At 36.2% G+C, this 24946-nt stretch overlaps 1 protein-coding gene across 5 annotated transcripts; it reads left to right on the top strand.

The window, feature by feature from the left end:
- Positions 1–3199: 3199 nt before the first annotated feature.
- On the top strand, positions 3200–23162 carry LOC104598827 (AMSH-like ubiquitin thioesterase 3). Of its 5 annotated transcripts, none has more exons than XM_010261064.3 (14): positions 3202–3435; positions 5644–5708; positions 5795–5870; positions 6058–6246; positions 6443–6555; positions 11221–11326; positions 11414–11460; positions 11674–12007; positions 12119–12208; positions 12295–12357; positions 18298–18372; positions 19001–19063; positions 20111–20163; positions 22881–23162. In XM_010261064.3, exons 1-14 carry the CDS (start codon positions 3322–3324, stop codon positions 23053–23055), a joined length of 1563 nt encoding a protein of 520 aa, XP_010259366.1. In that variant the 5' UTR covers positions 3202–3321; the 3' UTR covers positions 23056–23162. The 5 variants fall into 5 exon arrangements, with proteins under 5 accessions (XP_010259367.1, XP_010259368.1, XP_010259366.1 ...); XM_088900672.1 differs by having other exon boundaries at positions 20111–20207; positions 22881–22991; XM_010261067.3 differs by lacking the exon at positions 22881–23162 and adding an exon at positions 20267–20467.
- The last annotated feature ends 1784 nt before the right edge of the window (positions 23163–24946 follow it).

The following is a 24946-nucleotide window of genomic DNA, read 5'->3' as shown; positions in this document are numbered from 1 at the left end:
GCCACTTATGCCATTTGGTCGACCAAAAACATAGGGCTTGACTCATCAATAGTTTCTTCTCCAACCAGCGACGAAATTGCAACTCAACCGATCAACCATAAGTATCATCTTTTTTCTTTTCTTTTCTTTTTTTTTTGTTTTTTTCATCCTCAAACGATTAACCAGGTAAAGAGTTTTCTTTTTATTTTTATTTTTCATTTTGTTATTCAAACCATCTCTAATTTTGATAGTTTCTTCTCAATTGTCTTCTCCAAAGACCAGCGATGGAATTGCAGGTTAAACCGATCAGCCATGTAAGGTATTCCTATGTTTTTGCTTTATTTTTTTTCGTTTTCTCATCCTCCTCTGATCAACCAGGTAAAGTTCTTTTTTTTTTGTTTGTTTTGTTATTCAAATTAGACCTAATAAGATGTTTTTTCTCTGTGGTTGGGGTTTTCCAAGCTTGAAGTTGGATTTGCATCTAGGTAGGTGAAATCTTCTCTAAATGAGGGTTAAAGTTGTCTTTTTAAATAAAAACATCTATCTATATACTTAAAAGCATTGGGAGGTTGACATTTACATGTTTTTTGTTCTCCAAATTATTGACACGTGTTTATCTCTCCCTTCTCTTATTTATTATATATTTTCTCACACCTCTCTTTGTTTGAAAAATTACAAGAATGCCACATATAAGACAAACCTCCCTCTTTAATTGCCTCTATAATATTCAAAAATTACAGCAATACCACATATAAGACAAATCTCCTTATATAATTGACTCAATGGCATTAAAAAATTACAGTAGTGGCACATACAATTATTTACAATTATGACATCTTATAAATAAAATGCCATTCCTCTTCTTTCTTAATTATCTCTCTCTCTTTCTCTCTCCTATTCTCTATCTCAACTTTTATTTATTTATTTATTGTATTATTATTATTATTATCATCTAAACATTTATTTATTTAATAAAATTAAATAAATTATTTATTTTAATAAAATAAATTGGTAAAATAAAAGGGATGTGACATTAAGAGATAGATTTAATAAACATTTATTTATTTATTTTACTAAAGTATTTATTTATTTATTTATAAATAATTTACTAACAAATTATTCTCTCCCCTTGAGCCCAATATTTAGTGTTGTCAATGGATCGGGTCTGGTTCGAGATAGCCTATACCAGTCCCATCATGATAGACTTTTATTTATTTATTTAAGAAAAACTAGGTTGAACCAATAGGTTGGGTCTATCCTAATGGAGCTAAATTGACTGAACATAATTATAACGGTTTTGGTTCCATGATTTTGTCTTGATTAATTATTGGATTGATTATCATTCTTATTTGTCCATAATTGATTAAAGTTCGAAACCAAACATTTTATGAAATATATAATTTTTTATCTTTCTTGTATTTTTTATCATGTTTCATGTTTGAAATAGTAAATTTGATAAATAATAAATAAGACAATATTAATTAAAAATGTTTAACTTATTACCATAAAAATAAATTGGTATTATTTTGACTATTGTTTTCAATATAATGAGGTATATGATTTGATCCAATTAAATAACCAGTTCAAGACTAGTTCTACGTGGTTGTTTATTATTCATAATAATATAGTTATAGTTATTTTATTTTTAAAAATATAACCTAATTTATTATTATATCTCCAAATATGCTTAAGAAAATGGTATCTCCAAATGGCATTTTTAAATTTTGCCTCTAAGAAGCAGGGGCTTCCTTGCTAGTGTTTATTGGAGGAATAGACCACCAAACACCTATTATAAATTAAATGCCTATTTTTTAATAAGAAATCATGAGTGCCAAATACAAATAACAAGGTTTAAAATTTCGATACGATACGCCCGATACGAGGCATATCATATCGTATATTTGAAAAATAGATACGGGATGTGCATGGAAATCGGACGTTTTGTCTTTTTTTATGCGTATCGGACCCATATCAGGGGCGTATCGGTAGCATATCGATGAAAAAAATATGACAAAAAATAAAAAAAATAAAGGGGGAAAGCAAGCTTATTTTTCTCGAAATACGCCTTCTTTTACCCCCAAATAACTCTAAAACTCCAAACTTCATTCCTAGATTGCAAAAGTTTGCAAAAAACAAGTGTGAATTGTTAGTTTTTTTTAAGGATTTTTCAAAAATTGAAAAAATATGGCAAAAATAGGTAAATTTTTTCAATTTTTTATAATATCTTGTGATTTTTTTTTTCTTGAATGTTTAAATTTATGTTGATCTGCATTTCTTACACTCAAAAACACATTTTCTTTTGTGTTATCAATAGATTTATGAAAATTTCATGAAGATATTTGGGGAAAATATAAATTAACAAAAAATTTGAAAATGTAATTTTTCTCTGCCTATAAAGACTAAATATGTTTTATATCTATGGATTTATCTATCATATCCATAGAGAAATTGAAATTTCTTCTTTAATAATTATTTTTTTATTTTTATACTTTTAGAATTAAAATATAAATACATAATTAATTATATTTTATCATTTGATCACAATGATTGAATATATTATAATTCTATGGAGGATCTATCATATCCACAAAGCAATTGAAATTTCTTCTTTAATAACTATTTTTTGAATATATTATATAATGTTTATTTATTTTTTATAATATTTGGAAATGAATAATAAATAATAATTAATTATATTTTTACATATAAGTTGTGCCAATGCATGTTTTATGGTTGGATAGGAGAGTTGGGTTTTTCTCATCCCATAAAACATTAAAATTTAAGAATTATAATTATAAATTATAGTTAAGCATAGGATTTTTAATGAAATTATAATTAGCTACAATATATTTTTTTTTATAAAATATTAAAATATATTAATTTAATGTATATACACCTCTTTAATGTCTTATATTTAGTGTTGTTAATATATTTTTATGATTTGTTAAAATATTTATAATATTTCCAAGCTTATTTATGCGTATCTTAATTTTTATTCGATCCCATACTTTGAACTTTGAAAGAATTGCTTATTTTTAATTATTTATTAAATAACACTTATTTTTAAAATAATCACTCCCAAACGCATCCCAAATTCACAACTCACTGCAGCATTTTGTAACCTTTCGATCACGAAGCCGCGCGCCCGCGCCGCGCACCTTCGTACTATGTTGACATGGAAGCGACATCTTGGAATGGTCTTACTTCGTGAACACGCATTAAGGCACAGACTACTTAACCTGTTTTGGTTATACGGAGGGGAAAAAGAAAAAGGAGAAAATCATTCGTCGGGAAACTATTGATTAAAAGTTGCCAGGAAACCGTTAATTCTCACCGGATACGATGAAGCGCCTCGACAGACCGATCAATATCAACGCCATGACTCGGAAGGTTGACGTCGACCAACGGCTTTCCCTTCGTTATTACTATAGGATCGCAGACAATCTTCTCAAACAGGTTCGCTTGTCTGCAGTTTGTAGTTGAGAACTTCCCCCTTTTCTTATCTCTATTGCAATTGATTCCTTTCTAGTTTCGCTTGGTTTCTGTAATGTTAGTAAGGAACTTATCGAGCTAAACTTAATATCTATATGTCAACCGTTTGAGTAATTTCTTGTTAACAATCTCTTAAGCGAGTAGAATCAAATATCGGTGACTAAATTAAGGCAATGGGTATTAAGAACATTCATCTACTTCTTGAATATGTTTACTATGAAGGTTGCTACATTTTCATTAGCGATTCCTTGGTAATTGCTACATTTTAGGTACCCCGGAAATAAGTAATTATTGTTCGTGCTTCGTGCACTGTAGCCCGATTTTATTTTTCTCTACTTTTCTATGTTTTAATTGTTTTTTTTTTTTGAGGACTGAACCTTGAAAATGTCGATGTATAACCATATAACTAAGTGGGCATCTATTAAGGTTTAAAATTTAAACAAATTTCACAAGAGAAGTTATTGCCAGGGCAGCATGTTAACAGTACAAAGATACTGCTGTTTAACGAAACATTGATTTCTTGGTTCAGAAGTTTTGATGATAATTCTCCATATGCTAGGTAAAGTACCTTATGAAATCCAATTGAAGAATTGTCAGATTTACCCACATGGCAAAGGCATGTAGTTGTGTACTTTAAAGCCCACATACCCGGAGCTATTACGGTATTACCCATCTATAAGATTTAACAGTCCCAATGGTTTTGCCTGGAAGCTGTGGGAGAGAGACCTTGATGCATTTACACCATTGACCTTAAACATTTCAATTCAAATATTCAATCATGGACTATGTTGCTGGTGTAATCCATGTAGGGAGTTCTTTCATCAGAACAGCCATGTGGAAGTAAAGATGCATAGAGAGATAATTTATAACATACAAGGAAAACTGGAAATATCTTTGCATTGGTTGCTTATTGAGATGGTGGGGCCTTATATAGTTATCATGGATTTTGATATAGGTTGGAATTAGGGGTCCCCCCTCTTCCATCTTGGGCTGATAAGCATGAGAACACAGATTCAAGTCTGCGAGTGGCCACTTTGTGCAAAAACATGCCAATGGTTGGGTCTGTATCTAGTCCATCTCTCCCAAGATCCTATATGATTGGGACCAACATTGGGCAATTAGGCAATAGTCTTTAGTGAAAACCTAGAATAGTATGGTACATATGTAGCATGATAGGACTTCTATAATTTTCTGGGCATTGTTTCTTTTGTTAGAGTTAAGAAAATGTAAATTTTAAGAGGCCAAATAATTTCTCTTAGACATTATTATTTTTTTTCTAGCTGTTTTTTGGTATAGAAATCTAATGATGATTTTTTTCTTCAGAATTTAAAATTTCAGAATAGCTGTTAAAAAGTTATAAGTTCTTATTTCAGCAACACAAACAATGATACTGATGGAAGTTGAACTCATTCTTCAATTAGAGGATGGAAGTTACGCGAAAGCAATTTTTGTGTCTTCATCAAGGCACCAAGGCAAAGATAGGTGACAGGGACTGTCTTGCTGGCTATGTGCCTAGGCATTGCTTGGGCAACGAATTTTTTTCTTTCATTTCTTTTTGAAAAAACCCTAAATCCTAGGGTAATTCACTGGGTTTAATGGCAACCAACAAATCATCCTTCACTAATAATTAGTAATAGTCTTCATCAAATAAGAAATTAGTACAAACTTCATGTAAAAAAATATAAAATCAATATATTCATGAGAAGAAGAAAGAGAAAAATGCAGAGAATATAGGGGGTGGGACCCTTGCTTTTGTCCCAGGAAAAGAAGAAAATAAAGGGCTGATGCCCCTATTTTGTCCCAGAAAAAGAAGAAAACAATAAAAAAAAAGTGTACGAGTCATAAAGGTATTATTACTCACAAAATGAATAATCTAGTGTAATAATGTCTATTATGATATTATGAACTCACAAAATAGAAATATAAAAATATTATATGGTGCTTTGTTAAAAACAACTAGATGCCTGGGTAAGGTGGTCCTCCATGGATGCTTAGTCCTCTAGGTATTGGCTTGATAATGTTTATTTAACAGTGGTTGAACTTGGCAAAATAGCTCTGGAACATCTTGATTGGGATTAGCAATTTTCTCCCTCTTATCTTCTCTAACTTTACATGATTTTATCTTGTCGATCTTTGTTATGAATGCTAAAGACTTGTTTTTTGCATTTTCAGGCCAGTATCTATCGGGAGGAAAAGAATATTATAGATTTGTACATTATACTTGTCAGATTTTCAAGGTATGGGATGCATGATGGGAGTGGCCCTTTTATCTTAAATAGAGTACTATGAAGTATGAATTATGAAATTATTCTTCACTTCCCAGCTTGGTGTCTGAAACTATACCATTCCACCGAGATTACCAAGCATTGCTTCCAAAAGAAAAGTCTGTTTACAAGAGGGTGAGTGAAATGTAATTATACTTGCTATTAGCATTACTTTATGTGTTTGTTCAATTATATCCTCAAATGCTTACATTTGGCTCTTCCTTTGTCTTTCTAGAAACTCTTGGGCTATCAGCTTTACTTTATGTGTTTATTGAATAATATTCTGATTTGCTTTGACTTGGCTCTTCCCGTGTCATTCCAGAAACTCTTGGGTATTTTGGAGGAGTTGGAATCTCTGAAGCCTGATTTCAAACGCCAACTTAACGAATTGAACAAAGTTCATACTGTGGCTCAACTTGATGGTCCGGAATGTAACTCATATGGATCAACTGCTTCAATGGAATGGTCCTCCACTAAGAAGCCAGCATCTTTGAACTTTGATACTAAACAGGTTTTTAATGTGTTGCTCTTCTTTGAAGTCCATTCAAATCTCTAGTATGAATGGTTCTATTTATTAAGCTATTTGTTGATATATTAATTTGTTTTGTTTATGCATAATCTCATTCTAATGTAGTATTTTTGTTTTTTCAATTGCGTACTTTGTATACTTTCTGATTTCAGACTTCTGTTCATTCTTTTTCATATAGCTGTACCCAGCTAGCAGGAATTCATCACTGTCTTCATGGAAACTTAACCATGAGCTGGCTCAAATTGCATCATCAAAACCCTTGCAAATTGTTGACAAGCAGTTTCAGAAGCTGTAAGTATATTATTCAATCATAATTTAGAATATATGTTTTATTTGGTTATAACTTAAGACAAGTATAACTAAATCCTGGCTGGTCTCAATTATTATGTTTGTTGAAAATCTAGAATGTTGAGAAAATTGCTGATTGCATAGAGAACAAGTATGTAACATTATGCTTTTAGGTAAGATGTTTTATGATGGACTGTCCTGTATGTAAAATGTGGTGGATCAGTATTGGTAAAAAGAGGTAGTGAAGCTATAATCTTATTTCAATCACATACATTGGTTGTTGGTAGTTGGTACATTGTCAAGCTGTCTTAAGTGAATTTGTACTTTATAAATGTTCAGTCATGAGAATAGGGTTGTCCCCAAACTCTTTTCATGTTATTAATATCCATTTTTTTATTTTATTTGAAAGGTAAAATGATGTATTGTATTACTGAAAAGAGGGCGAGAGTCCCTCAAACTAGGCACAAGATATGGAAGTATACAGGCCTATACACCGATAAAAGTATAATGAGTGTCCTGCTTGTATCCACTATTCAATCATCTACATAATCCACAAAAATCCTTTCCCACTGGTTTATGAACTCCCTTCTACTTATGCCTTTGAATTTCTTCTGTACACTTGTCCATTCTATCAAACACCTTTCAATATTTCTAATTATCCATTCAGGTTCTACTACCACCTGGTTGAAAACCCTACTGTTATGCTCCAGCCAAAAGGTCCAGCTTGTAGCCCCAGGAATCATCTGCCATTACCTCCTTCCTCTTCTGCTGAATGCTTTGGATGGCCAAGCTGCAACCAGAAAAGACAAATCACCTGGCATTACCCAAACTATTTTGAATAGATGCAAGAAATGACACCAGACTTGATACCAGAGCAAAAGGTGAGCAACATCTTCAACTTCAGCCTGGCAGAAGGCACGTTCATTGCCTATAACCGTACCCCTGGATATGAGCTGATGGTACAGCCAAGGTAGAAACAAGAGATTGAAAAAGAGATCTGGTTGAGAAACTCCCCGAGCTTTCTAGGGACCACCACATGCTATCCTGCCTCAAGGGGTCAATTTGGCCCTTTCTGCAGGATCCTTTGCAAGTTGGACGGGTCTTGAGCTTCCCAATCATTTCAAGTTTTGTCTCAAGTGGGGATCCAAAACCACCTGACCACCCAGGAATAATAGTCTCTTATTGAAGCTTCTTTGATTTGCGCCAGCATGTATAAAGAAGGGAATGTTTCCTTAAGAGGCTGAACCTGCAGCCACGGATCTTTCCAAAGGGCAATCTGGTCACCAACACCTGGCTTGAAAATGATATGACTCTGCATATGTGGTTCAACTTAGATATGCCCTTCCATAGGCTGACACCTGGCTTGTGGTTCAACTCCGCATATGTGGTCACCAACGCCTGCTATTGAATCTTTCTATGACTAGGGTCCATAAAATCCTTTGATTTATACTTGGCTCCGAGTGGAAGGTCCGCAACTTTGATGGTAATTTCCTTCTCTGGTAGCCTAGGGTGTTTACCAGTTTATCCGCTTGAGGCTAGGGGTGGATTTGAGTCGATCCGAGCGGAATACTTGGCTATTCGAGCTCGACTCGCTCAAACTGTGTTAGGCTCGAGCTCGAGCTTGAGTGCAAGCCAATTTTTTTTTGAAAAAATAAAAAATATACATATAAAACATTTTTTATTTTACATACAAAAAATTAAGAATTATAAAAATTATTTATTATTATACATATAAAATAAAAACTATACATATGAAAAATGTTTTTATTTTACATACAAAAAATAAGAATTATAAAAATTATTTACTATTATACATAAAAAATAAAAATATTATTTATATAAAATAAAAAATATTTATTATATATATTTATATGTATGTATGTATTTATTATATAATAAAAAATATTTATTTATTATACTAGGCTCGCGAGCCAAGCTTCACTAGGCTCGAGATCGACTCGATTAGCAAATGAGCCTATATATCAGGCTCGAGCTCGGTTTAAACCGAGCCGAGCCGAGCTCGAATGGCTTGTAAGAAGCTCAGCTCGTGGCCACCCCTACTTGAGGCACATTTCCTTTGGGAATGAATTCGCTTTTTTGTAAGTTCATTTTTAGGGTAGTAGTAGCCTCAAGGTAGGTGAATAGGCACCTTAAGAATTACATGTCTTCATGTCTAGCTCTAGTCTCTAGAAAATAAAATTGAATCATTTGCAAGTTGCAATTGAGATATTCAACTACTATAATGAATAGGAATAGGGATAGTGGATCTCCTTGTCATATACCCTTTCCCCCTGCAAAGTAGTCTTTAGGAAGACCATTCACCAATAAAAACATTGCAGTTTCTAGGCAAGATTGAATCCATTTCCTCCATTTTACTCCAAAACCTATTCTGTGAAGCATGTAATCCACAAATTCCCACTAGATATCGTCATAGGCTTTCTCCATATCCACTTTAATTATCACTCTTGACCAGACTTTAATCTTGAGAATGCATTTATTTGCAAAAGTGATTGTATTACTACAATGGAAGGTGAGAGACCCTCAGATGTTTACAAAAGTATATGACTGTAGATATTCAGAGTACATACAAAAAGATGTATAACTAGTATATCAAAAAATGATTAAAGATCGGTTATCTCTAAAATTTGACAGCAGAACCCCTTCAAAAAGATTAGAAGTCCTGGACCATCTCATCAGGGACCATCTGATCTTTTCAATGACTGATTCCACTGGCATAGCCTTCCCTTTGAACACCCAATAATCTCTCTCCATACTACCCAACAAATGGCATGGAGTTGTTCCATAGAGTGTCCCTTTAGCAGAGGAGATGCCAGTCCTCCAAGATGACAATAAGCTTATTGCTGCTGGGTAAAACTACTGTTAAAGCTAGGGTTAGAAGCTTTTTCCAACTCTATACATATGCGAGCGGTGCAAAATAACCTCCCATGGGGTGTTTGTGTGGAAAGGGATAATGGAATTCCAAGAGGAATTTGCATCTCTAATTTTTCTTAGGATGTTGGGCGAGATTTTGGAAAGATGTTTGGTGTGGTGATGTGAAGTTATGTGATGTTTGCCCAAGGCTCTACAAATTGAAAGGTATCACGGACAAGCATATCAAATTGTGTAGTGTCTGGTGTTTAGATGACCTATATTAGATAGAGAGATGGAGGAGTTTCTCTTGCTGCTATCTAAACTGGAAGAGGCAAAAATTGACCCTAGTGAGGAATATGTTAGATGGTGGAAAGAATATGCGGATGGGAAGTTCTTGGTTAAGCCCTGTGCTGTTTTGGCAAGAAATCAGGTGGAAGAGGCAGTTGAATCAGTCATTTGGGGCAACCTGATCCCACCTGGGGTGGAAATCGTTTCTTGGCTGGTTGCTGTTGATAGTATTCTTACTCTGGATTGTCTAAAATCTAGACCTGAAATCTAGAGGATTTTCTAGATTTCACCTGTCAAATATGTGTATCATGTGCAGACAACAAGAGGAAAATGTCTTACACTTATTTATCAGACGCAGCTGGCTAGAATTCATTTGGAATTTCTTCATTGAAATATTCAAAATGCAGAAACACAATCCTTTAAGTACCATGGGCATTTTTCACAATGGCCTAGAATTGGAAGGAGTCGGAAGGCTAAAATTTTAAGGAAAGAAAGAAACAGACACATCTTTGATAAAGGTTCTCAAGGAGACATCAACAGAGGATCTAGCAGAGAGTTTGCCACCATCTTTGGGCATTGTTTAATAAGACGATGTATTACAAGTTTACAACCTTCTTAATTTTCTGTTCCAATTGTACTTTGAATTGGCTATCCTCGGCTGTACTTGGTGAATAGGATATATTCTAAATCCAATTTATATTGCATATTTGCTGCTTAGTATGGGTTATTTGCCCTATGAATGAAAAAGTAACCTTTCTTTCTATACACTGCTAGCATCTTAGGCACTCATTGGATTCATCTAAGTTAATATTCAGAACTCCACCATGACTTACTTTATCTGACCTTTTGCTGTCAATGAAGTTCTTCAGATATGTATAGGTCTCACATGCTCTATGAATTTGGGAATCCTGAATGATGGTCAGTGGTTACTGAAGACTAGAATCTATTAATTAAATAAGATGGTAACTGCACAAGATTGTTACTGGTGAAGTATGGAAAAGAAAAAGAGCCATCTGCAGCATCAATCAGCTATAAATGTTCTGAAAGAAAAAGAACAAAATCTTGCTTCAATAGATTTTACAATCCTTAGTTTGCAGAGGGATTTTCCAGAATTAATACTCAAGCTTTATCTTGTTTCTCAATTGCTCTTTTTGTTGGTAGAGTTAAGTTTCAGATACGTATAATTTGGTAGATATAGAATTTGATGCATATCTTGTCATTTTCCACGTGGGTCTTCTATCTTCCTATTCTTTGTTTGCCTTGTTACATGCTTCCTTTTTTAATTTTATTTGGTCATTGTTCTTGTTTTTGTTCAATGCAGCATATTGTCTTATAATCATGTTTTGAAAAACTTCATGATTTTTCGAAGTAAAACAGGTGGTGCTATTATTAGTTTTAATTTTTGCATTCTGTTTATTTCCAATATATGTGATACTCAATGTAACATCCATTTATTGGTTGGCTATTCAATTTAATATGATTACTTCTGGTGTCCCAATAAATATGCAGGTCTTTCAACCTTCCTCTTCCAAAGGAGGAAACATTGTCCAGACATTCAATTTTAGGTCCAAATGGTCTCAGGGGTCAGTGGCTTGGACCTAGCATGGGGATAAAGGTAAAATTGTTCCAGAAATTTCTGATTGTGCTAGACTATGGCTAACATTGATCACATTTATTTTGATTCAATATTTATGTTGCACAGGTTAATTATCCAAGCAATGCTGAAATAACTCCAGCTGTAAAATCAGGGTTTGTATTTAAACTATTTTTACGGTGTTTGTAGAAGTCCTATTTTTTTTGAACATCTACCTCCCTGTTTATTTTCATGTTTAGTCTATATTTTCTCTGTGACGTTCTAAAGGACTGATCAATCTGCATTTCTAATATGTCATGCTGGTGCTTTTTCTTGCAACACCACCTTTTTTTTTAACATTTTTTATCTTGCACTACCAATGGAAATAGCTTGAATCAAGGTGGACAATATGATCTCGTGGTAAAAGAAAGTGATCCAGGAGCTAGAAGTACAATTGAGGCAGTACTCTCTTTGGATGATGGTAGATGGTTACAGCCCCATGAGGAGCCACATTCTTCATTGAATGATGATATAACAGAAGATCCTTTTCAGTTAAGTAATATCAGGCAACCTTCTCCTCCTCCTGTTCTTGCCCATGTGCAGCAGGACTTCCTTCCAATCCCTCCTTCAAAGGTTGCTGATCCAAGACCTGGACCTGCAAAACCTTTACAGGATGAGAAGGATGGGATATCCAACTCTAATTCTTATCAACACCTACACATTGTAAGTACTCCTTGCTTCTACTCCTTTATTTACATCATGAAAAAAATTTCCCCGTCTTTGTGTTTGTAAACTTCTATTGAGGGTCTTTCTTCCATGTGAATTGCATTTCAGCCAGTAAAAATGATGGAGGATTTTTTGAGATTGGCACAGATAAATACAGCAAAAAACTTGGAAACATGTGGTGTTCTTGCTGGTTCTCTTGTAGGTTCTGTTAAAGTTATCAAAGTTTTGAGGGACCTGAAATTTTGTGTATTCAGTTTCTTATCCTCATTTTCAACTAATTGCAGAAAAACAGGGTTTTCCACATTACAACGCTAATAATTCCAAAACAAGAGTCAACTTCAGATTCGGTAAGAGATTGGTCTGTCTGAAAATTTGTTTTGATGTCCCCATCCTTAGTTTCATGCTGAATCGGCTTTGAACTAATGAACCTAGAAGTGTTTAAATTAAAACTAAGGAAAACTGAGAAAGAGGTTGATGCCATAATCTGCAAAGGTTTTTTAAATATAACCAAGGGAATGGCTTTATGCTCTTAGTTCTCTATGTAAGTAGTGCTTTCCCTTTTCTTGTCAGCTGGCAAGTAACTTCATGGTTTTACTACTGATGCTGCTAAATCAAAGCAACTCCCTCCGGGAGTAGATTTTGGAGACCCACTATTTCCATTTTCACCAGAAGAAAGTAAAAAAGCAACTGGGGGAGGGGGGAGGGGAATATTGTTATAGGACATGTTACTCAGGATCTAGCAATATCTCTATGTGTGCAAAAGCCCCTCAAGTTTGAAATGAAGTTCAGTTTCCACTTCATATCTCTTAGTTCACGAATGGGAACAAACAAAACTTGGTTCCTCTGTTTGACTATAATCTTATTGTTTTGTTTCACAAAAATTTACATAGATTGCTATCTGCTAGTGTGAACCGAATTGAGAGCAAGAAGAAAACAGATTTAGAGGTGTCAAGAATAGTCGACCCCCACCCCAAAGAGTCTCTTTTATATTAAAGAGATGAAGGATATGTGCAGTTACAAGAATGCCCTTATAGGGCTGACAGATAAAAAGAACAAATAAAATAATAAGAATACAATACTGTACAACAAGGACTACTCTAATAGTGTACATCAAGATATATCTTTACACTCTCCCTCAAACTGATGCATAGAATTAGCATCAGTTTGCCCACAAGAATGAGATGTCGACTTTTAGTCATGGCCTTGGTGAAGATGTCGGCAATCTGCATGTGAGAGGCTACATGAGGAAGAGATATAAAGTCTGCAACAAGAAGGTCTCTAATAAAGTGACATTCCACCTTGATACGTTTAGTCCTCTCATGAAAGACTGGATTAGATGCAATCTTGATAGTGTTGGTGTTGTCGGTATACAGAGGGATAGGAGTAGGAAGAGAAATACCAAGATCCATGAAAAGGGACTTCAACCAAACAATCTCACTACATGCAGAAGACATAGCTCTATACTCAGCTTCAGTAGAAGACTTAGAGACAGTTTGCTGTTTCTTGCACTTCCAGGAGATGAGAGAGTCACCCATGAAGACGCACCACCCAGTAGTGGATCAACGAGTGTCAGGGCAACCAACCCAATCGGCATCAGCATAAACCCTCAATTGTATGGATGATGAGGAAGCGAAAAACAGTTCTTGAGAGGTTGTGTCTCTAACATAATGGATGATGCAGTGAACAACAGTCATATGAGGTTGCCGCGGGCAGAGACAAATTGATTGACGACCTGAACAACATGTGAAATATCAGGCCTGGTCATAGTAAGATAGATCAAAGAGCCAACAAGCTGATGGTACAAGGTAGCATCAAGAAGGATGAGGCCTTTGGATTTAGATAGCTTGACATTTAGCTCTAGGGGGGTATCAACACGTTTCTCATCAGTGATTCCAGCTAATTTGACGAGATCAGAGGCGTATTTTTGTTGACAAATAAAATACCCTCGACTGCTACGATGAACCTCCAAACCCAAGAAGTAAGAGGACCCAGGTCCTTCATGTGAAATGAGTTATGAAGTAAGGACTTCAGCTCACAAATGCCATCATGACCATCCCTAGTTAGAAGCATGTCATCAACATACAGTAGGAGGATAGTGATACCCTAGGTTCTTCTCTTAACAAAGAGGGAGTAGTTAGAGGAACTCTGATTATACCCAACTGCAACAACAACATCCCGGAAGCGCTCAAACAAAGCCCTTGGTGCTTGCTTCAGACCATATAGAGACTTCTTTAGGCGATAGACATGTGAAGGATCACTGCAATATCCAGGCAGAGGTTTCATGTAGACTGTCTCCTTTAGTTCTCCATGAAGAAAAGCATTCTTCACATTTAATTGGTAAATAGTCCAGGAATAAACAACAGATATGGCCATAAGAGTCTAAATTGTGGTGATCTTAGCAACTGGGGCAAATGCTTCTTCATAATCAATCCCATATTCCTGACTATATCCTTAGGCAACTAACCTGGCCTTATATCGATCAAGGGAACCATCTGACTTCAGTTTGATCATATGGACCCAACGACTTCCAACAATAGAAGCATCTAGAGGAGCTGGCACAAGATCTCAAGTGTTATTCTCATGGAGGGCTTGAATTTTGGCATCCATGGCTTTTTTCCACTGAGAACTTCTAATGGCTTACTGATAAGATCTGGGGATATCTATGGAAGAAAGTATAGCAGAAAAGGAACTATGGTTTGAAGGAAAACCATAGCAGTCAGGGGGTTGAGAAATATGGGTAGAACGACGAAGTGGAATAATTGAACTACTATTTGAAATAGGAGGATCTTGGGTCAAGGTATCACTTACAGAGGTTATCGGAAATGGATGCTCTGGACCGGGTGGAAGGGGGTTGTAGGCGCAGGAGCCGGGACATGTAGCCGCTTGCGGGTGAAGATGAGAAAATCTCTCTCAGTTGAGGAAGTAGTAGTGTCATCTGAATCAAAGTCCTGCAAAACAGAGATGGAAGGAGCATGCAATCTAGCAACCCTAGCAAAGAAGGAGATATGTTTAAGAAACACAACATTCCGAGAAATCCGAATACGATGAATAACGGGATCATAACACAAAAATCCTTTGTGGTCAGGACTATATCCCACAAAGGCACACATAGCAGACTGAACAATTAATTTAGATCATTCACGAATAGGAAGATGAACAAAACAAAGACAACCAAAAACATGAAGGCTAGAGAAATCTGGGGGATAACTAAAAAGTTTTTGGAAGGGAGAAGTGTTGCCTAGAATAGAGGAGGGAAGAAAATTGATCAAATACATGGCTGTACTGGCTGCTTCTACCCAAAACGAAGTTGGAGTATGAGACTTCTGTAGTAGTGTCCGCACAACACTGAGAATGTGTCCATTCTTCCGTTCAACCACACCATTCTGTTGTGGAGTGTCTGGGCAGCTGCGTTGAGACTGAATTCCATAACTCCTTAAGTATGCCAGGAAGTCTCCATCTCTATATTCTCCCCCTGAATCTGAGCGGAGGATAGTCACATTGCACTTGAATCGGTTTTGCACCATAGTATGAAACAATTTAAATGCACCAAAGACTTCTTATTTGTGCCGTAGAAAATAAATCTAAGTAATCTGGTACAATCATCTATAAATAATCACATTGCACTTGAATCTGAGCGGAGGATAGTTACATTGCACTTGAACCGGTTTTGCACCATAGTATGAAACAATTTAAATGCACCAAAGACTTCTTATTTGTGCTGTAGAAAATAAAGCTAAGTAATCTGGTACAATCATCTATAAATAATACGAAATATCTGTATCCCAATTGTGAAGTAATAGATTAGACCAAACATCACTATGTATTATCTCAAAAGGTTTAGTGGCATGTTTAGATGTATGAAGAAATGGTAAAACATGACTTTTACTCAAACAACACGTAGTGCAAGAAACATCAAAAGTATGAACAGGAGGGATTTTATTCTTAATCAAACTAGAGTCAAACAAAAATTTTAATTTTTGGGAATATGGATGACCCAATCGTTTATGCCACAAATCCCAAACATTATTTCTTTAACTCAACAGAGAATCAGATAAAGAAGAACTAAGTAAAGCTGATGATGCCCCTGATTGAGATTTCTCGAACTCCATGCAAACAGACGGCCCAGCCTACGCCCCTTTCTTTCACCTTCCCAGCGTACCGGCCCTGTATCAAGCAACCATCATGAGAAAATGTGAGAACATTTCCTTCATCAACAAGTTGGCCAACAAAAATCAGATTAGTAGTAAGGTTGGGTACTAAGAGGGTTTTGGAGAGAGGGAAGGATCTGGTTGGTGACAGTTGAAGGGACAGATCATTGCTACCAATGATGTCTAACTTTTCACCATTGGCAGTAATAATATGTTTATGGTGAGTTTCAGTGGAAGGATTTGGGTGATTGAGGTAGGCTCCTGTCATATAGTTGGTGGCACCTGAATCTATAATCCAAGCATGTGAAGGGGAAGAACAATATGCAGAGAATTTACCAGACAAGCCAATAGCAGAGAAAGCAGAGGAAATAGTAGAAGATACCAATTGGCGAACCTTTTCATCATCCATGATACCTGTTGAATCACCTTTCACTGAAGAATCACCCTTGGTGGATACAGTGTCTGTTGCTTGTCCATCTGTTGCCTGATAGGCCTGAGGCTGAGTCTTTTTCTGAGAACCCTTAGCTAGTCGGACTTGACAGTCTGGAATGATGTGACCATGTTGCTTGCAATAGGTACACACATTCTTCTTCTTACAGTGAGATGCAATGTGTCCAAAACCCTTACACTCATAACACTAGGTTTTGGAGAAGTCCTTGGAGGTTGGCTTCTTACCCCCATGAGCAACAAAGGCTGTTTCAGCCCCAACTTCAGCCATCTTCCCATCAAAGTCGACTGCAGTGAGAAGTCTAGTCTCTTCCCTTAGAAGTTCCCCTAAAACAGAATCCATATCTGGAAGTGTTCCCCTACTCAGAATCTTGAACCTGATTATCTCATATTCAGGTCTAAGTCTCATCAAGAACTGAGTCATCTTTCTCTTCTCAAAGTGCTTTTGAATATATTTCACACACTCTATTGGATCTGAGGGTTCAATGTGAACAATCTCATATTCAGCCCATAAATCAAGAAAACCAGAATAATATTCCTGTATCCTCCTATCTCCTTGGCTGTAAGAAAATATTTCTGATTCTATCTGATACTGTTTAGATACGTTGGACTGTTGATAAACTTTTTCCAGATACAAGTACATCTCATAGGCTGTTTTCATTCTCCTCATAGGTACAGATATATGATAATCAATAGAATTTAGAATCCAAGAAGCAAGCTTACCATTATCCAACTTCCATTGTTGTAAAGCTTTGGCCTCGGTCTTAGCTGGTTTAGTGACCGTTCCATTTAGATATCCTTCTAAACCTTTCCCTTCAACATAAAAGTCAAAATGGAACATCCACATCCCATAGTTCAGTCCATTCATCTTCACATGAATGATATCACCTCTGTCTGAAGCCATTATAGCAAGAAAGTAGCACAAAATAGGGTTCGGCTGAAGTTTAAAAGAACTAAACTGAAGTAAAACTTGATAAAAAAACAAGTGAAATAAGCTGTAATCAATCCAAGAGAGTCAAAAACTGAGAAAGAAACCCCTTACTTTCACCGGAGATTGTTCAACATCCAATAGAAAAAGAAAACTGAACACAGTCCAGAAAAGGAAAGTCTGGGCGCAGCCGCCTAGAAGAAAAGTCCAGATCTCTCTCAAAACTTCACAGATCTCCGTAAAAATTTCAGAGTATGTTGAGAAGGGCTAGGCGACAACTCCTTTCAAATCTTGCTGCAAACGGATGTCAAACGAGAGAAATCCAATAAAATCTCTCTCTCTGGATGCGCAGAAAACAGAAAAGTGGTTCCTGGAAAGATCAAAACAGTCCAGGACAAATCAGCAGAGATGTAAGCTCTCAATAGATCAAGAAACAAGGTGGATCAGAGAGAAAGAAGATCAAAGGGCAACCTGCTCTGATATCATGTGAACCGAATTGAGAGCAAGAAGAAAACAGATTTAGGGGTGTCAAGAATAGTCGACCCCCATCCCAAGGAGTCTCTTTTATATTAAAGAGATAAAGGATATGCACAGTTACAAGAATGCCCTTACAGGGCTGAAAGATAAAAAGAACAAATAAAATAATAAGAATACGATACTGTACAACAAGGACTACTCTAATAGTGTACATCAGGATATATCTTCACAGCTAGTAGTGTCCTACTATCAAACTCTTACTGTTTTCAATAAATTGCTATGTTCAGTGTCAGACGATGAACGAAGAAGAAATTTTCGATGTTCAAGACAAGCTCTCCCTTTTCCCTCTTGGATGGATTCATGTAAGTATCAAAATTATCTTTATTACTATTACAGTTGATTCGATTCTTTTTCTGTTTTTCCCCTGATTTTTGCTGTAAGCCTGTATAGATGATTTAGAACCCTTTTTAACACCTGATTCATCTGGTGTTGAGCTTCATCAAAGCGCTTAAATGCACAAACCTAAATGTTATTGCCAAAATAAACCCTGAAAGGAGCCTCAAGTCTAGATCAATAGTACCCTCCTAGCAAATCCATTTTTTTGGCCATTGTGTCCTGTGGATAAAAGCACTTGAGAAAAAAAAATCCCCTACATAACTACAAGAGAACTTTTTTTTTTCCTGAGAAGTTTCTGTTTTCTTTGAGAAGTGAGACTATTCTCTCTTATATTGTCGATTTTCTATCTCATACACTTAATTGCTGATACTCAATCTAACTTGGAGCTTGTAAACCGATTTGCAACATATTAAGGCACACTAACCTCAGGCTCTGTTCTTTGATATCCATACATCTACATTCAGTTTAGGAACTGCATGTTTGATGGTAGCCATATTTCTTCTTAAGATATCTTACACTTTCTTGCATATCCATAAGATGTATATCATATTCATTGGACTCTGCTCTTGATTGAGTTCTTCCTTTGGTTTCCAGACACATCCATCACAGACATGCTTCATGTCATCAGTTGATCTTCACACTCATTACTCATACCAGGTAATAATGGAACTCTAAAAACATTTCTTATGCAATTTAACTACTGATTTCCAGTTTGCTGTTCTTCCCTTTGGGAACCCTGAACTAGTTGGTCTAGTTGTTCTCTGATTAAACTGAATTTTGTTTTTTAACAAATTTTACAGGGCGGGGGGTAGCATCCCTAATTACAAGTAAAAAATGCATATTTTAAAAGACAAAAATAGTACTGTTATGTTTATTAAGTTATACCATAATAAACAGGGCTATCTTTGTGCATTTTCAGTGGTGATGTGCCCAAATCCATTGCCTTTTTCAATTCCCCCGGTTTGATATCTTTATGTTCTGTTCCAGATTAACAGATAGTTATAGTTAGTGGATGATTTTACTTGATTTGTTCTGTAAGAACGGTAAACATTAAGATCCATTGCGCTGATGTGGAAGACACACACACACAAAAAAAAAATTGAAGACATTTGAACTTCACTTTCATTTAGGCCTCTGCATTACTTTGGATTAGCACAGCTGGAGAATTTAGAAGTTAGTCCAAGAGACAGGAATTTGTTTAGGGACTTGGAATCTAGGAACTTTGGGAGATAAAGGTCATGAAGTTAGTAGTCATAATGAAGAAAGAAAAGTCAGTGTAAGGGATCAGATGAAAAGGTAAAAGTGCAAGAAATTGATTGATACAAGCAACTCATGGTTCATGAGAGAGCAATAATATAAATGGGTGGCACATGTGGTACAGATGGTGCAATTATCTGTGGAATTACTCATCAAAAATTGTTCTTTGAATTAGAAAGTGTGGAATAAGAGTGCAAGAGAAATGGGAATTGGAATATGGGTCTGTAACTAACTACTTTACAATTGTCATCCTCAATTATCCACAAGATAATCAAAGCAGTAGAAAAAAGGGGATCTTGCTATTTGCCATGCAGGGAGTTTATTTTAAACTTGCATTTTCAAATGACATAACTTCATTAAATTCTGCCCTTTTGTATTTAATTCCTGTCTCTTCTGATTTCTTGATATTGTAGTCCTTTGTTGAAGGAGTTGTGTTTTCTTTATCAGATAATGTTACCAGAGGCAATTGCAATTGTTATGGCCCCGAAAGATACATCCAGGTATGTTTGAAATTTCAAGTGCCCTTGCATCAAATTTTATTTAGGTAATAATCCTTTGCATTAGAAATTACTAAATTTGTCTGTAATTGTTTATATTCTGCAGCAAGTAAACTGTGCTTTTGCTAAATTGCTCAACTTCTGTATACCATGCGTCTGCTTGATGTTTAGGTTCCATAAATCGCATTTCTAATTCTAGCTTTCTTATGATTGAAATGAAGATGGTTAATCCCACATTAGATGTACACTGATATTGGATTGTAGGTGTGAACTGATGAATAAATTGCAGAATGTTATTTTTTTTTTCTGAAAATACTAAATAGGTGTCCACATGGCTTGCCTACTAAGTCTAAATATTCACTATTCAGATAGGGGTGCAAATTAGGTACCCTATCTGAAGAATTTACTCTTCATTGGACCTTCAGTCTGCTCCCTCAAAAATTTAACAAATTTTAAACCCAGGTTTGTCCAATTTGCATTCCCTAGTTCAGATGATCCCTTCTATCAAAAGAACCCTCTTGCAATTCTCATAAAAAAACGTAAGGTTGGGAGACAACTAGACTCTTGGGCATCTGCCATTGTAACAGAAATTGAGGCTTCATGGATATCTCCTCTTGGGAGAGAAAGGTGGGTGAAGTAGTGGATTCTCTTGTCAAGGGAGACGAAGGTTCCATATAGGGGTGCAACTTGGGTTAGCCTGAGTTAACATTTTACACTGCTTTGGTTTCAGGGTTCAGGCTGGGACTATTCAAGTTTTGACAAAAGCCCAACCCTAGCCCAGCCAAGTTGCACCCCTAGTTCCCAAGAAAGGGGTTGTATAGAAATAACTCAAATGTATCAGAACCCATGTTTTTGCTTTTCTTTAAGCCTTTTCTCATCATCATCTGATATATCCCATTAGGACTGTATCCAGTCCACCCCTCCCAAGACACCAGATAGCTAGGATCAACACTGGGTAATGGCCTTTTTAATGTGGGGCTGGGCAGGAATCCTGTTCTAACATATTCATGGTTGGTAATAGGTTGGCCTAGATGATCTTTTTAGAACCAGTAATAAATCACACCGCTACAGATTGTAATGAGCAGAGAGAGTTCATTAATCATTCATCCTGTAGATGTGGGGTGGAGAGCAAATTGGCTGATGTGCCAAGGACAATAGCTGAAATAGGTGTGGACCAGAAGAGTTCTGACATATGGATGGATAACCCAACACAACCACTATCTCTCCTCGGCAATAGCAAATGAATTGTTGAGTAGGTGGGTTCTATATTTGAGTTGGTTCCACACTATAGGCAGGAAGGCAAGTGGTCTAAAATGGCCTTTGGCATTCATTTTGACCACTTTTCCTCCCTACCCATTGTTTTATTTAGGGTTATCTTAGCTTGATGGATTTCTGATTATTGACAATAAGAGAGCCAATGTAAAATTTGGATATCAATTACTGTAACAAGGCACACATATAACATGTACAGCAACTTGCAAATAATGAAGTTATTTCTTTCCATTGTACTGTTGTGGTTACTCCATTATGGTACAATCTCAGGTTGTAACCAATGTAAATATTGCCCTTACATTCAGACAATCCAGAGGGTCAATTATGAGGCAAAGCCAATCGTTGGAATGGCATGCCAAGCCTAATGAGATTGTAATCAATGTAAGGGTTGCCCATACATTAGGACATTCTGGAGAATCAATTACATGACAATGCCAGTCCTTGAAGTTACACATTGACCCCAATATAATTCTTCCTAGCATGGTAGAATCTTAATGTGGAAATTATGAGCTCAACAGTTGTGACTTACTTGTCAAAGGGTCAACCTTTTGCCCTCATATTTCTTCACAAAGGAATTGTAATTCATAAGTATTACTATTAGTGGGTTTTGCATGTATCTTGGCAGGGAGATACCTATACTATTTACCAATGTTTTAAGTGTGGACATGATGTTAGGTGTTCCACTATCCTGTGGCATGAGGTGTAAACCAGAAAAGCAAGAGGCATAATCCTCCTGGGCATATTTTTTTAATTAATAATTAATTAAAATAAAATATTAAAAAAAAGAAAAATCAGGAAAAATATATAGTTGCAGTTTTAATAATAAATCCATCATATTCAAATACAAATCAATAACTTAGCAAACACAAAAGGACTCAAGCTCAACCACAGGACTCTAAATCAGCATTGTCAACTAGGATAAAAATACCATCATCAGCCTCAATATTTGCATCTGCAACATATGGTTATATCTTCCTACTCATCAGTTTCTTGTCTTTTGAGATTTGAGAATGAGGGAATGGGGATGATCAACCATTCATGCTTTTTCCTGTAATATTTAATGATAACTTGTAATTGGAACATTATAAAATAGTGTACACCATCTTTATATTGCTCTTTTAAAAATTATTACGTTGAAAGGGTGACAACCATGAGGCACATGCCTAAAGTATAAGGTGCAGAAGAAGTGTATGCCATGTACAATGCATACACTTTTCTACATTGTATGCCTCGTGTATTCTTGTCTGAATGCTACACTTCTGGTAGTTTTTTTAATCTTCATGGGATGGTGCACCGATATGCATGTCTCCCACACCTTATAAAAACTGATTCATACAAGCTTTTTGTAACTTGCCTGTCTTGGTTTCAATAAAAAATTTCAGATTTGTTAACAATAAAATATTTAATCCAGATAAATTTTAAACATGTGCTATAATATGTTACTGCAGACAACATGGCATATTTCATCTTTCTGACCCAGGTGGTGTATCTGTGATTCGCAACTGTCAACAACGTGGGTTTCATCCTCATGAGGAGCCTGAGGATGGTAGCCCAATATATGAGCACTGCTCTCATGTTTATATGAACTCCAATTTGAAGTTTGATGTTGTTGATCTTAGGTAAGGTACCATTCATTCAATTTTTGTGCTGTATGTGTATCTATATACATATAAAATGCATTTACATAACACTCATTGAAAAGAAATAAATATCTTGGTGAATTCAACTCATTCTCCAAAGCTGAAACTTGATCCAAAAGTTACGTGTCATGGAACATCTAATAGAACTACAGGTGCTAAAAGGCCGCCTTTGTTGGACTATCCGCCATCTAATTGCCCTTCCAATGTATTGGGCTAAGAATTGAAGTATCAAAATCAATGGTGATATGCAAGTCCAAGATGGAACAAGCAACTTTGTCTCCTGCAACGCAATGAGAAGGTTTTAAGTATCGGAAACGTAAGATGTATCGAAAAGATAATTTTAAGAGATGTATCGGGATACACTTTGGATATGTATGGATACGGACAAAAAATTAAGATAACGCATAAATATGCTAAAAAACTCAAATAAATCCTAAAATATATATTAATAATGATAGTTACAAGTTTTATGTGATTGTAAATAAGTTATTTAAAAGTAAAGAAAATGGGTGTGGCTTAGTGGTGGACTTCTAGTTGTTAAAGCCTAATGGCTAGGGTTAGAATCTTGCTATTGCTAAGTTTGTAGTTTTATACTAACAAAACAAATTCAATGAGAAAGAGAGTATTTCCATGTATCAGATTTGTACCAGAACGATACATGATACGGTTTGTTGCGAAATTTTGAACTTTGCTTGTCAGGGATCCCTATCTTTTGGTCAAGACCATATCTTTGATACCACAAACATTATTAATAGTTAGGGTAAAGACAATCATAATAACCTCTCCTATAGCTTCATTTTAGTAAAAACCTCCCCTCTATTTTTTACAAAATTAATAAATACCTCCATTCCGTTAATGATTAAGATGGAAAACGTTAAAGAGATGATATTTTTTTAAATACCCATTTTACCCTTTCTCGAACACTGTTCATCTTAGGCAGCGGCGATACCCCTCTAAATACTTTTGTACTAACATATAGATATGTCAGTTCAACATTCTTCTAGTTACGCGATTCATTCCACGGTCCTCACCTGAAGCCAATGGCCTATCTGCTCCACTGGAGTCGGAAAGCGGTCGAACTGAAACTATTATTTGTGTACCAACATTGATTGTCTCGCTTCCCGACTGTGTGTCATCAGCAGCTGATGATGGGTGAGTAAAGTATAGGGGAGGCTCAGCATGGTCATGAGCAGGCTGAGGCTGTGATCGAGCAAGGTCTGGAGGCTGACTATAGTCTTCTCTCATGGAACGACTAATTAGATATCCCTGAACTATGCTTTCAGCTGATGAATTTATTACAGATGGGAAGTATGCACGTGAAGCTGCTCTTTGTGCCTGAGCTCTCAGAAGCTGCTGCATTTGTAGTCGACGCTGCCTGGTCTCTGCTTCAACTGAAGTAGCAGCAGCAGCAGCACTCTGCTGTAACTCCATGGACACTTGATCGACATAACTCTGTCGTGGGCATTCATATTCTCCTCCCAGTAATCCCTCCCTGCGCAGTACCACAGTGATGAGAACTCGGAGGGGCGATGAAACAGGTGGAGAAGTAGTAATGGAAAGGGAGCCTGCTGCAGAAAAATGATGTCGATGCCACTCCATCATATGATGAGATCCATGGCCAATTCCTCTAAACACTTGCTGGATCTCAAATGTTGATATCTCCCTATCAGACCTCTGCCTCGCCGATTTGAAACGATGTCCATGGGGCCTAGGAGGGATCCTCCCGATTCCGATGCTTTTCCCGTCGTTTGGTCCTCACTGCCGGAACTGTTCCCATGTCCATAAATCGATATAACGTCCTCATCCTGGACCTCTCCTTTGCAGAGAACAAGTGGCCACAGCAAGTGACGACTGGGTCCTTCGCCACTTCCATG

Source organism: Nelumbo nucifera, chromosome 3 (genome assembly GCF_055504915.1).
Source record: "Nelumbo nucifera cultivar China Antique chromosome 3, China Antique-T2T, whole genome shotgun sequence".
Lineage (NCBI taxonomy): Eukaryota > Viridiplantae > Streptophyta > Magnoliopsida > Proteales > Nelumbonaceae > Nelumbo > Nelumbo nucifera.
The sequence above is the reverse complement of the archived record's forward strand: the minus strand, read 5'-3'. Positions and strand labels throughout refer to the sequence as shown.